At 35.0% G+C, this 15,359-nt stretch overlaps 1 protein-coding gene and 1 pseudogene across 1 annotated transcript in view; one reads left to right on the top strand and one right to left on the bottom strand.

The window, feature by feature from the left end:
• NAV3 (neuron navigator 3) overlaps window positions 1-15,359 on the top strand; it is a 383,881-nt gene that overhangs the window by 282,882 nt on the left and 85,640 nt on the right. The window contains 3 exon segments of the mRNA XM_017872509.1: window positions 433-921; window positions 5,634-5,675; window positions 7,177-7,337. Coding sequence (XP_017727998.1) covers window positions 433-921; window positions 5,634-5,675; window positions 7,177-7,337 — 692 coding nt within the window.
• On the bottom strand, window positions 8,693-12,516 carry LOC108529924 (redox-regulatory protein FAM213A pseudogene; annotated as a pseudogene).

The following is a 15,359-nucleotide window of genomic DNA, read 5'->3' as shown; positions in this document are numbered from 1 at the left end:
AAAAAAAAAAAAAAAAAAAAAAAAAAGAACAACTCATTTAAGTGTCGTCTATCGAATGCGTAGAAGTTGTTTCATTATAATGGTTCTGTAAATAGGTAACAGCAAGTATGGTCAAACTACTGAATTTGAGTGAAAGTCTCATGATCACTTAAATTATGAAAACCAGGGGTTTTCATGTTTGACTTACTTTTGTTCCACCCACTTCCCCTCTTTCCCTAGTAGCAGCCCAGTACTGACCTACCCTTATATGAGAGATTTTCCACACTTGATAAGGAAGTCCAAGCTTATAAAAGTTCATTAACATAGAGACAGGAAGTGCTTTGTAGTTCAGTACACCAAAGCACACTTGGCTCTGTGTACTGTAACCCTAAATATTAAATGTGGATATTAGCTTCTTGGAACAACTGAAGTTGTTATTTGTTTTTCTTTTAGGTTGTTTGGTGCCAAGGCAGGTGGCAAATCTGCCTCTGCACCTAATACTGAGGGTGTGAAATCTTCCTCAGTAATGCCCAGCCCTAGTACCACATTAGCGCGGCAAGGCAGTCTGGAGTCACCATCGTCCGGTACGGGCAGCATGGGCAGTGCTGGTGGGCTAAGCGGCAGCAGCAGCCCTCTCTTCAATAAACCCTCAGACTTAACTACAGATGTTATAAGCTTAAGTCACTCGTTGGCCTCCAGCCCAGCATCGGTTCACTCTTTCACATCAGGTGGTCTCGTGTGGGCTGCCAATATGAGCAGTTCCTCTGCAGGCAGCAAGGACACTCCAAGCTACCAGTCCATGACTAGCCTCCACACGAGCTCTGAGTCCATTGACCTCCCCCTCAGCCATCATGGCTCCTTGTCTGGACTGACCACAGGCACTCACGAGGTCCAGAGCCTGCTCATGAGAACGGGTAGTGTGAGATCTACTCTCTCAGAAAGGTGAGCTTTCTTGGAGGCATTGGTAACATCTTCCCCCTCTTCCCTGCATTATGCCTACCCCCCACCCCATTAAATTCCCTGATTTCACTGTGAGTGCCCCTGTGCAAAAGGATGTAAGACTGATGAAACTGGGCCTTTCATTTGCTCTTATTACCAAATTTACAGAGGAATAAAATCATTAAAGGTAGGGTGAGTGGATAATTTTGTTAATATGAATGCATACATTTATACCCAGTAGGCAATATGAATAAAATTCAAGGCATGTATTTAGATATTGAATGAGGTCTCCTGAAGACATTTTAATGATTTGGCTTAAGCTTCAGAACAACACTAGCTCCTTATGATGACTTAAGCATTTTCAAAGACCAAATTGAAATTATTCTACAGTTATGCGCAGAGCAATATGTTAAATTTGTTCCATTTGTACTTCTATAAAAAAAAATAGCAGATGGGTTGCTGGGAAATCCTAGTTGACCTGGTTAAAAAAAAAATCAATTGTCAGACATGAGTTATTAGAGAAAATTATAGTGCCAGTGCCATTTTTAATAGACCGCTTAAAAAGTAATCATATTACAAAGTGTTTCTCATTGGCCATATGTATATATGTACACACTTAAAGTGGAGGATGTAACAAGGCATTTCGTACCTAATGTGCTTATCATGAAGCATCCCTTTTGAGCAAATCACTCTAAATTTTTTCCTCAAAGTGATCCTTTCTTGGTTATACTGATACTGACTCTTACCACCAGGAAGATGTCCTAAAACCACTTCTTTTTCCCTGACAAATGCAATGCTATTTGTTTCTTGACGCAAGTAAAGCTTTAAACATGGTCTTGGCCACATGTGGAAAGAAATACTGGTCACGGAAAATACCTGATATATCTTTCTATGTCTTCCCCTTTTAAAATTTTTTTATTTTATTTTATTTTTTAACTCTGATATTGATGTTGGCATTTGTTTTCTAGACCTTCAGCCTTACTCCCAGAACGATATTTTGAAACATCAATTAAAGCCCTTAACTAGACACTCTCTGCATTACACTAGTTTCCCCTTAATCTAGGATGTCCCAATTTGAAATTCCCCATTTTCTCTTGACTTTGTAAAATACAAAACCCAGAGCAAAACGTTGCTTCTATCCCTCTTCCTACTTGCCTAACAATGAGACAGGGACAGCCATGCAAATGGGGCTTTCCAATGATAACATAATTTTAGCACTAACTAAAATATTGGTGCTAGCTATGGTGGGCTGCTGATTACAAAATACATTTTTCCTCATAAAGAAAAAAAACTGGGCCAAGACAAACAGCTGAGTGACAGCAACTAAAATGTAACCATTTCCCTATGGTTTTGCTGTTATATGCTGTTATAGACAGCATACGTAAAAACCAGTAAGGGTTCATTTTTCCACCTAAAAGTCGGGCTTCCTATAAAATCTTTGATTCTAGTTTCAGCATTTCTAAGGTAAATGGGCATCTTCACATGTCATTTATAAAGCTTCTAATGAATAAATTATATTAAAATACATTAACAACCTATAGTTTTAATGAATGTATCCTAGATTGTATGCTCATATGTAAGGATTCTAAATGTCAAGTTGATAACCAAACCAAGCATACTGCAAATAGGTTATCATTTATTGACCACAACTACCTTCCACAATACTGGTTATTTTTTAATTATAAAGATAATCTGCAACAAGTTGGCCATTTAGCCATCAACCTATTTCTTCAGCATTTAGACATTAATCCCAGATTCAGAAATACAGTCAAGTAACTATTTATAACCAAGTAACTCTCAAATCAAAACTAGATGATAAGATTGGTTAGTTACATAGCTATAACCAAAATGCAGTTTTAATGTTTTACTCTAATCTATATTTTAACTGAAGTCAATAAAATTTTCACTGTAGAAATACACTAGAAAATATATAATTTCTTATTCTTTTTAGGCAGATTCATTTATTGTACATGTTCAATCTTTGAAATAGGCCAATTTGATTTATGCTATGTTATGTTATTTATTTATTTTGAAATGGAGCCTTGCTCTGTCGCCCAGGCTGAAGGGCAATGGTGCCATCTCGGCTCACTGCATTCTCTGCTTCCCGAGTTCAAGCAATTCTCATGCCTCAGTCACCTGAGTAGCTGGGATTATAGGAGCGGACCACCATGCTGGGCTAATTTTTGTATTTTTTGTAGAGATGAGGTTTCACCATTTGGCCAGGCTGGTCTCGAACTCGTGACTTCAAGTGATCTACCCGACTTGGCCTCCCAAAGTGCTGGGATTACAGGTGTGAGCCACGGCACCCAGCCCGAAATAGGCCAATTTTTAAAATGGGAATATTCTAACATTAAAACAATCAAATAAACACTTTTTCTGAAATAAACTTTAATTTTGGATAAATATGTTTGGCCTTTGAGCCTTAATAAAATGCATTCATGAATGTTAAGCTGTAAAAAATGCATGTTAACTACATAGCTATAGTATATAATATTAATATTAATTAGTGCCTTACAGTAAATTACTAGATTAAAATAAATTTTGATATAAGACACTGGGCTTTTTGTTTTATTGACAACAGAACTGTAAGCAATAGCAAGTTGCTCTAATCCTTTCAAGTATATTTAAGAAAGTTTATGACCTATTGAAGAGAAAAGTAGATCTTGGGGGTGATACTGGCTTCATTGTGATTAATTAATCAGTAGAATGTCAGAAATGCTAAGAAAACCAAAGAGCTACACCCAAGAGAAAATGTATTAATGTAAATATTTTAAGGCAAGTTAATTAGCGATCTATAATAAAGATGTATATAAGTTCATGATTTACCTGTTTGTCTAAAATTTTAGATGATTCCTTTGATACTCATATTTAAATCGGTAGCTTTTCCTATAGATTTTCATTTTTGTTTAAATTCTTCTTTGTTGAATTAAATAAAATAATAAAATACACTTTTTAACAGTTTTCTCTCTGCAGCTGCTCTAGGTCATTGGTGGCCTTTGAGCCATAACTGGTCTATATTTGTTTTGGGCTTTGTTTCGTGTGTCTGACTCAACTAAATTTTAAAAATAATTTGTAGTAACCAACTTTGCAAATTCCGGGTTTGTCTTTAAATGTCAGATCTGGCAACGCTGCCTTGACATTTCTGCCCAGAAACTATTGGCTCTAGGCAGACAGTGACTGTCTGCTTCAGACTGTTGACTAAAATCCCCACCACATTCATTTTCATGCCCTATCTGGCCCTTGCTGGCATATGAGTTTGCAACCTTTGGGGGTTTGCAGAAATTGTCTATGTTATAAAATCATTAATATCAAGATTCAAACATACTTCTAAATAAAGATTTAAATTATTTTGGTAACTTTAAATGTATTTGTTCTAATTTTTTTCATTAAATTGCTCTTCATCATATAAATATATAATTTTTACACAACTGGATGAGTTTGTCAGAAGAATACCAACTTTTAATATTCTTTGTGGCATTAAACTTTAACTTGTACACATGGAAAGAGGTAATCCTTAAAATGACTTATGACCACATAAATGTCGTAGCACGTGTGGTTCATATTGGAGATTTCTCATATTTGTTCAATATGATTTCTTTTGTTTGTTTATCCACAGTACTAAGAAAACTTCTGTAGTCAACATGTATACTGTAACTGGTCTCCACATAATATTAGCAATTACCTTACATGGACATTACCAGTAAAGTTGTATAAAGCCTTTGGATGCTTTTGTTTGCAGTGCTAATAATGGAGTACACATAGAAGAAAACATTTTAGCTTTGGTTTGAGTGATTAAATTTCAAGTCAGTCTTTTTACATTCATGTTATATCATCCCCATTATGCATACCCTGTGTATTTAATCTTGATCATTCAAGGTCCTAAAGGAAGAAAGCTATAATTCTGCATTTTAAATTAATTTTACACTTTGCTTATCTACATGCCAGAGATTATAAAAGAAATCCCTAGACTTGTCCCACTTAGTTGTTGATATCCTCTTCCTGTATTTTTAGAGAGGCCATTTCTCATTTTCTCTAGATGTACCTTTTCATTTCTTCTTGTTACCAATTGTGAATTCCTTAAAATAGAGATGATAAAATGTACAGCCTTTTAAATACCTAATTTATGATTTCTAAAAGATGGTATCGCTTAATTTCATTAAAATATTTAAATAAATGATACTAGAAACAATTAAGTTTTAAGCAAAGACTCATATATCTTTCTTCACATGTGTAAATGGGAAATAAACATGCCTTTTTATTAAAAATAATTTGAAGACAAAATATAAGTATTAAACGATGTTTTATACCATCTCTGTCCATTGGAAGTTGTCACTCTAACTTAGCCAGAGCAGATCTATCTCATTCTGCATGTGATATCATAGCAAAAATCTAGTCAGTTGCATAGGGAAGGAAAAACTAAGATAGTATTTAATCAATAGAATTCAGAGGAAAATTATGCTAACATGATTTAATCTATTTTCTAGTAATCCTGTCAGTAAACTATCATTGACTGGTACTGCCTTAGAAAGGAACTCAACATGTGTAATGGGAATAGACATCTTGTCACCTTTAGTTGGCCTTTTTCAATTAGTTAAGCATTATATGTGTGTTACCAAAAAATTATGTTTTGTAGTTCAGAGAACCATTTTTGTTGGATGTGTAATTTGGAAGTTTTGTTTACATTATGTCCTTAGGGATTTTCTTTGTTTTAACAGCATGCAGCTTGACAGAAATACACTACCCAAAAAGGGACTAAGGTATATATTTCTCTCAGCACAATTGCTGCCTCTCTCTGTTGTTATGTAAACTTTGTGTGCTGTCTCTCTTCCTTCTTTGTTTGTTTGCAGTGTAGCACATGACACTGAGGATGAAATCACTTTTAATTTTGATGGTTTCTCTGGCCCAAACAGTTGTTGAGATAGCCCCTTAGGTAGAGATACTAGTAAAGGTTGAGACTGTCACTCAAATTAAATAAATTCCAATGTGAATATCACTATTTTGAAGAAATAATGCTAAAAAATAAAATAAAATAAAATAAAATAAAATAACTTGTCCCAGGGGTTGCTTTTTTGGGGCAGCAACTTTTGGTAGAATGCAGAACTCACTTCAACAAAGTAAATTAAAATTAACTCTTCTAACTTTTGCCTATTGGAGGCATATGCTTGCAAATCCTCAAAACCCATAGAGTCTACAGATGTGGGCAGTTAATGTTTAAAGGTTGAAGGATGCTACAATCTGAATCAAAGAAAACATATTTTCATCATCACAGGACAAACACTGTAATTAAAGCATGATTTTTATAAAATCCGTTTGATAAAATCTCAAAATTGTTTTAATTTCTATTTTTCAGGGGTGCTGCTCTGAGATCAACTTAAATATGAATTAATCTAATATCATTTAATAATCTCAAAATAATTATTCCATCCATAATAAAAGTAAAATAAAATTTAACTTATGGTCATCTTTTACTGTGTGCTTTTATCTGAGGAAGGGATATAGAATGAACTACTAATAGAGGTATAACACTGTATGCATATGAAAAGTTGGCTACTTTGGTGCTAAGAATTTACTTACGAAAGAAAATATACTTAGTTTGGTGAAACAGTGAATAATGGCAAAACTAAGTCTTTCTCCATTATTATTTTTTCTTTCCAATTATTCAGCAATAGCAAATAGCTGGCAATTATTCCATTTTAATATTTCGTTCCAGAAATTTATTATCCAGTAAAGCGAGCACATCTCCCTCCCTATTTTTGTAATCTAGGCATGATGTCAAGTGGCAGTTTAACAAAAGAACTGTTTTTCCTTAAACAAAACAAAACAAAACAAAACAAAAAAGCTGACAATATGTATTCCATTTCCCTATACCTTCTGTGACCATCACTTCATTTCTCTTGGCCCTGGCCCACCACTGTCCTCCATTTGTAGTCCACGTTTTCACCCTCTTTACATCCTTTCTAGCCCTGTGCTTTTGAGTTCTCAATTAACTTGGCTGTCTGCTCATTGCTTATGATTTCCAACCGCATATCTGATAGAAGCATAATTTTCTCCTCAAATCCCTTTATTTTATTTTTTTCCTATGTGATTCAAACAGATGGTGTAAGATCATCTGGAAGAACTGAGCAATTATAATTAGATTCAATCTGTTTGAAATTGTTGTTCATTCTGAATAGTAACCTCCTCTCAATTGTTTTCCTGTCTTGGCATTGCCTTTCCCTTGTAGATGTGCTTAAGTGTCATAGCTGTGCTGTTTTGCAGATATACCCCATCATCTCGGCAGGCCAACCAAGAAGAGGGCAAAGAGTGGTTGCGTTCTCATTCTACTGGAGGGCTTCAGGACACTGGCAACCAGTCACCTCTGGTTTCGCCTTCTGCCATGTCATCTTCTGCAGCTGGAAAATACCACTTTTCTAACTTGGGTAAAATATTCTAAAATATTGATTTTGTTTTCTTTCACCACCCACTCTCACGGAAACCCAGGAATCTCTCCCTTTATCCCTCCCTTTAAATGAAAACACAACACGTTTTCATTTAAAGGGAGGGATAAAGGCACTTTAACAATACCTTTCATTTGTGTCATTGTTTACTCTTCACAGAATAATTTCCAAACATTATACTGTTTATTGCTCATGACAAATGTTTAACATAGGTTAATACTGTGATTATTTTCTAGTCTAGGCTCAGGGCTCAGAAAGGTCACTTGACTTGAAAAAGTCTTACCATTACTAAGGATTTGAGGCAGTAATCAGTTCCAGAACATCTGACTTTATGCCCAGGGACCTTTCCACTCCATTTTAGAATCCTCTTAAAAAACAGGAAAGCATCTCCTTATTTATTTGCTTGAAATATTAAAACATCCTTAAAACAAAATTAGTAGTCTTTTGTAGAAAATAGAAACAATTAGGAAGAAAAAGATATGTAATTCCATGACTCCAAGCTAACTTCTTTTAACATTGTTAAAATTAAAACTCCTTAAAATGCATACAAGAATTTCTGTTAAGACAATACTCTGAACATTTTCAGATAGATACAATGAAAAACAAATTACCAACATAGTCATTGGGTTACTTTGTATTTAGCATCATTTATATATAGTATAAAATAATATGCATAAAATGTCATTAAAACACTCTGAGTAACAAAATAATTAAAGCTCAATATGCCAGATACCATTTAATAGATTCAATGACTTTAAAATCGGTTTATCTTCTATAAAGTCACCTACAAAGTGTTCTCATTATTTTATGGTAAATATTTTATCATTCGTTTATCAGAAAACTTGTACATAAAGATGAGTTTTGATCTTTATAATTTACCTTTGTTAAACTATCCCAGAGTACATCAATTCCATCATGAAAGTACTACTTTGACATTATATAAAAAATTAGTAATAGAAAACACACAAGCCAAAACCTTATATTCTCTAACCTTCAAGTCAATCATCAAGTTTTGTTAGATTTTTGAAGACCTGAAAATGAACAGAACTCAAACACCATACACATTTGTAATGAGGCACAACAGTCAATTTTGAGCCTTGTATTTTCCAGGTTTCAGCTGAATAAACTTCACTGCTTTCTTAGCTTTTTGCCAGTCTTGTTTTGGGACTATTTTGCCTTACTGGGCCTAAACAGAGTATAATATTAAAATATGTTAGTAAGTCATACTGAGAATAAGATAAATGCAGGTTTCTAACTCCTTAGGGACACAAATGGGGACAACACATTCCATGAACACAGGTGAATGAATGCTCATAGTTTCTCTGAGTTGGGCAGTTTCATGCAATCATTTCTTTTTCTGAGGCCAAAGTCTCTGGTTTGATCTTCCTAGCAGCTTCCAGAACAGAAAGTGAGTTTACTTTGTCTCCATATTCTTTTTCTCCATGTTCGGGAATTCCCTGCTTTCCTGATCCCACCACAAAAACTCCCCTGAGGATGAAGCCTTGGGTTTCCAGGTTTCCAGGGAAGCCTCAATTCCAGGCTGGAAGTAGTTGTACCATGTTCCCAGAGGGCTAAATCCCATAAGCATCGTCTTTTCTGTCTTTGTAGACCATAGAACTTTTTATTATCATCTAGGAGGATTTCTCTTTTGAAACAAGTTTGGAAAAACTTTATGTCAGTCCTGACCTGCTCATTAACAACTGCGTAGAGGGGGACACCCAGCTCGTCCAACTTGGGTTGAGGAACCACAGGTCTGCAGCCCCCTCTTGCCAGAGAAAACAGCCTGGTACAACCACAATCACAATTCCATTCTTCCCCGCCATAGCTCCTTTGCTTTGAAAGTCATTGGTTACTTCTCCAGTGTTTTCAGGTCTATATTCTCCAGGTACTCCAGCACCTCTTTCCAAAGCTTGGACAAAAATACATCTGTGTTGGCCAGCAGCAGTGCCAAGGCAGCAGCCTCCAAGGGCTCCTGCACCCATGGACCACATCTCCACAGAGAAGCACCTTGGGTCCTCAAGTGTCTCCTTCTTCTTCCCTTCTCCCAAGCCGAGGGTTCCAAGGGCCTCATTACTTTTTCTCTTTTCACTGTAAAAAAAATTCTAATCATGTACCTAGAGAATATTCACATTTTTCAATTAGTTGGACTTTCCAGCTTTCAGCCAGGACAAGACTCAAGGCTTTGTCTTTTCTATTGCAACCCTTCCCACTGTATTGAGTAGGGCTTTTAGCAATTGAAAACAACCATTTTGGTCATGGTTTCATATAAGCTAATGATTTCATATCAAACACCAAGCTTTTGTTTCCTAACAATATAATAGTGATAAGAGTCTTTGCCTATAATGCCAAAGAATGTATAGATTTTATTTACTTTAAGTTGCAGCTGATTTTATAAAAGTAAAAGCCTAACACCTTAACTTCAAAAAATGAATTTAAAATGTTTGTGTAAGTCATAGGAATATGAGACAAAATAGTTTTATACAACATCTAAAACACACCCAAATCACCTAAAATGCTATAAGCTTGCTAAGTACTTCATGTCTCCTATCAATTCTTTTCATTAATTGACATTAATTTGATTAGTTGACTCCTTATTCTATTTTTCCTCACCATTATTATTCTGATTAGATCCACCTTCATTATTCTTTAGGAGCAAAAAGACTCACCACTTACTATGTCTGACATTGGTGAAGTCATTTAAACTAATTTTGTTATCTCTTGAATGGATACATAATACGTAGGTCATATTGTAAAGAATGATGGATATAGTGTATATAAAGATGGAGACGTGTGTAAGACTTGATAGATTCTGCCAAATCATTATTTTCATTGGAAAGCATGTTTCACACTATCATAAAGTAGCATTCATCAGATATGCCTGAGTTTTGTCTACATTTAATTGAGTAGTAATTCACAAAACAGTAACCACAGAATTTTGTGAAAGACATTCACAGATTGTATTTTTAAAAGACTAGCACAAAACTATGAGATTTTTATCAAGGTCTCATTTACCACAAATGTCAAATATTTGTGCAAAGATAAGTTTATTCTAAGATTTGCATACATTAAAGTTAACATGGCAACTGAAGCCAACATGTCCATGGTCACAATGTGTTAAAAAATGAGTGATTCTGTAGCACACTTGGGAATGTATTTTATTATGTAGTTTTCACAGTTAAAACACAATTAATAAATGAAATGTGAATTATACTTTTACTGATAACAAAGCTCTCTGTAGAGCTTTAATATTCTGATGAATTAGAAAACCACTGATCAAATACATCCCTTACATTTCATTGCTATAGAAACCCAGTCTGAAAGGTCAAGTTTACCTTTCTAGGATGTGAGTTTGCCCCCTTAATCTATTGTGGTTTATGTCAGAGATATCTCAACTGTATCAGACAGGCCATGACTTAAGTGACACTGTCCTCTTGATTCTCTTCATACTTTTCCAACTACAATTCTTTCTCCTGGGGTTGCTTATCTTAACAAAGCTGTATCATTTGTTGTAGACACAAGGTCACTTTTGAGAGTGAATGAGACTATATTAATAATTGTTCCAGGTATTAGGTGCAAACCTTGGGCAATGCAATTCATCCTCCCTCTCCTCCTTACATTTATGTGTTTACCAAGTTATTTTTCCTTTAGACATTTTTTTATCCTAAATCCTTTTTCTGTGTTCTCATTCACAACTTTACTTCTGATCCTTCAAATCAACATTTCACTTTCTGTCTGAGACCTTTTTCAGTTCTAAAACTAAAATCCCATCAATGTGCTAGACCATATAGCCACCTCATATCAAAGTCTTTTCTTGAGTTCTTTTCTTCTATTTGTCTTATAATTTCACGTATCATCCTTCTCTCTACTCTAGTGCAAAATCTGTTTAATCAATGGTCTTACTTGAAACTGTGCTCTTCATATTGTACATTTTCAGTAGACAGGATACTGTGATTTTATCTTCAGAATATCTCCTACATCTGTCTCTCATTTTCAGGGACATTGTCCTTGCTGAAGCTTTTTTAACTGTAGACAATTGCAGTAGATTTGAAATTGATCTTACTCTGTTGACTCCCTTATGTCTCAACATTTTCACCCATGGGGAGGTATAAAAGAAGATATTCCTATCCGTGTCAACTCACTCTCATGTACCTCCCCAGATCTTAGAAGCACATATGGCTTCAAATGAGGCATTTTGAGACCTTTCTGCTGTATTGTTTCAGAGTGGAAAAAAGGATTAATTTCAAAATGTAATATTTAAAGAGTTTTATTGTATTTACAGTTCACGTGAACCTCTTTATTAGGCAAGAAAATAAGTACTCTTAAAATGCAATCATAAATTAAAGTTACTTTATTATTAAATTATATATCTATGTAATTACCTTGAATATGTCCTCTTGTTGTCTTTTAACATCACACATTTTTCATTTGACCATTATCTTTTCTGAATAATCAGTAAGATACAGGATTATTATTAATGTTCAAAAGTTGCAGTATTCATGTTTCCTTTATTCTTTCTACCAATTAAAATGTGTTAACATATAAAATTTTTAAAAATATTACTGTAAAATATCACAACATATAGTAGAAAATTAAGATCACTACAATATGTCATATTTAGTAGACTACTGTGAGCTACTGCCACAGTAAACTATCGTTTGTGTGTCATTCCCAGTGTGCTAGCCCTAGTACAAACCATTCCCATTCAAGAAAGAATAACAAAATATAACTTACATAAATCAAAAAGTCTTTGGATGAAACTTCATTTGGTCAAATAACCCAACCACTACCCTTCAGTTTTTTTATGAATAAAAAATGAAAGAGTAAAAGGCCTCTAAGATCCATTCAAAGCCAGGAGACACACAAGAATTTCTAAATAGAAGAGAAACAGAAGAAGTCATAGTTCTTGTGAGCCATCTCATAACCTGGTGAGACTCATTATCATGCCCCCATGAGTGATAACAATTTCTCAGATTCATTTTTCACCTTGACACAAGGGTTACATGCAGGGACATTAATGTCAACCTGTCACTTCTAATATCCATCTAATATTCTCTAAATTAGATGAATCCTTTTGCATACAGTGATTGTTAAACACCTTTGCATACGAACAGTTTCTATGCTTTTGTACTCAAGCCTTCCTCTACCTTGAATCCTTTCCCATCTTCGTGCTCACCCTTCAACCTTCTCAGAATAAACTCCTGTCTTCTATTCTTTTGGAAGCATAGAATCTCACAGTCAGAAGAGACCACATCTGGTTCAACCCTTCATCTCTTATGTAAAATTTTATGACATCTCTAGCTTCTTCTTTAAACCCACCAATGACAGAAACTACTAAAATCTAGAAATAACACTTTTGGAATTCTTTCTTTAAGAGATCAAATAAAATTTTCCTGAATCTTCACCTATTGTTCCTAGTTATATATATCCAGATTCTACAAAATAAGTCAAAGTTAGATTGCATAAGACAGCTCTTCATGTCTAAAACAGTATAATAAACTCACTACTTAATGTCTAGCTATAGATGCAAAGGTAGAGAGTGACTTGGGGTTACTTAAAAACCCAGTCCAGCCAGACACATTGGATCATGCCTGTAATACCAGCAGCACTCAGGACACTGGGGCAAGAGGATCCCTTGTCCAAGAGTTAGAGGCTACAGTGAGCTGTGATCGTGGCACTGCATACTCCAGCCTGGGAGACAGAGTGAGACCCTGTCTCAGAATAATAGTATTTAATAATATCATAAAAACCCAGTCCACATTTATATCGGGTGCTGTTTTCCTCAAGTTACTACAAATAAATATATAATCTTAGTAAAAGATTAGTGGCTTGGCTATGCAAATGCAATTTAAGACAAAGTTGGTAGCCCTCTTTTTCCTGATACATTGCCACATCGATTTCTCTTCTATTTAGAAATTCTTGTGTGCCTCTTGGCTTCAAATGGATCTTACAGGCCTTTTATTCTTCCATTGTTTGTTCATAAAATAATTGAAGGGTAGTGATTGGGTTATTTGCTCAAAGCAGATGGAAAGCAAAACTACCACTAGAAGATCTTTACCAATTTGTGTTCCATTCGAAAAGTTCTCTTTGTCTGTGTTACATTTGTTTTCTATTTTATTTTATTTTATTTATTTATTTATTTTTTTTATTTATTTATTTATTTATTTATTTTATTATACTTTAAGTTCTAGGGTACATGTGCATAACGTGCAGGTTTGTTACATATGTATGCTTGTGCCATGTTGGTGTGCTGCACCCATCACCTCGTCAGCACCCATCAACTCGTCTTGTTTTCTATTGTATAGTTTCTCTTGTTCTATTTTACATACTAACTTTTCTCCTTCTTCAGACATCTGCCCTACTGGCTACTCTTGAAATCAGAGACTGTGTCATATTTTTCCTTCTATTCAACTACAACATCTAAAACCAGATCTGTCATAGTTATGAACTTAACTGAACACTCTTAAGCAGTTGGGTGTAATTTCTGATGGAGAAGCTATCAAAAGTGTTCGTAAATGCAAACTATTCCCTTTAAAATCTATCCTAATCCTCATTAATGTTTCATCTTGATAGAGCTAACTATTATGTATTGAAATTGTAGAAGTACACTTCACTTGGACATCTCTGCAATCATTTAGGTAAGAATTATACAAAGCCAAAAAGCAAATAAAATATCCTTCTAACCCTATAGATACATATACTAAAATGATGCCCTTGCAAATTTGTTTAATACTTCATTAATTTAAACAAGAGTACATTCATACTGTGAGCCAAGAATAGGGTGACTTACCCCAATCTTGCCACCTTAAACATAAACATTTTAAGTCTTGAATGTCCTACAGTGTACCTACTGGCTGTTGTCACTAATCAGACCGAAATGGTACTGATGGTCACTGCAGGCTGAAGGAATGTTCTTGAAAAATAGGCAGATCCTCTCCATCTCCCTTTTTTACTTTTTTCTTCTTTCCATCCTTTCTTCTTTTTTTTCCAATAGATTGTGCACTTTGCAGATTCGTATTTTTTTCCTTTTCCATTACATTTTAAATATGTGATTCTTAGTCCTGTGCTTCCTTTTACTCCAGTCAATAACTGGCTTTATCAGAGGGTTGTTCTGTGTGTTAATTCAGTTAATATCAGAATTATCACACGCAGTGCCTTCCAAATATGAGATACTTATCTCCAGTAACCTCTGGGTATACTTTACCTGTTTTACATTGTTTAGAGAGCCAGTACTTGTACGAAGAAGAAGTTTAGTGCCTGTGTCAAAGAAAAAAACTTAGTAAATTTTGAAGTGATGTCAGAACAACTCTAAGCCACAGACAGATTCCCCAAAGTTTTGGAAATACTCAGTAGTTCTCTTTATATCTTAAGAGGCTCCTGCCTTCTTTCTCATATACCAGTAACAAACTTGCTTTTCTTAAATATGAACATTTAGAATGTCTTTCACAATTTTTCTGCTTTGCTTTTATTCCAAATTTCACAACGGTATTGTTTTCCAATGCAGTTATACATACAATCAACCAAATATTTTCTTAAATTGATGACTACCAGATGAGGACTATTTGGCAATACGCAATAAGAAAATAAATTCTTGGCCAGCCTCGGTGGCTCACGCCTGTAATCCCAGCACTTTGGGAGGCCGAGGTGGACGGATCATGAGGTCAGGAGATCGAGACCATCTTGGCTAACACGGTGAAACCCCATCTCTACTAGAGATACAAAAAATTAGCTGGACGTGGTGGCAGGCGCCTGTAGTCCCAGCCCCTCGGGAGGCTGAGGCAGGAGAATGGTGTGAACCCGGGAGGCAGAGCTTGCGGTGAGCAAGATTGCGCCACTGCACTCCTGCCTGGGAGGCAGAGCAAGACTCCGTCTCAAAAAAAAAAAAAAAAAAAAAGAAAAATCTAATAGTGCACTGTCGTTTTGATTTTGATGGTACTCTGACATGGAACAGCATGACTATTATGCATACTTAATGTATGTTGTAAGTTAAATAACTTATGTTATTTA

Source organism: Rhinopithecus bieti, unplaced genomic scaffold, assembly GCF_001698545.2.
Source record: "Rhinopithecus bieti isolate Rb0 unplaced genomic scaffold, ASM169854v2 scaffold_5476, whole genome shotgun sequence".
In the NCBI taxonomy this organism is placed as follows: domain Eukaryota; kingdom Metazoa; phylum Chordata; class Mammalia; order Primates; family Cercopithecidae; genus Rhinopithecus; species Rhinopithecus bieti.
Note: the sequence above shows the minus strand (reverse complement) of the source record. Positions and strands in the feature narration are given on the sequence as shown.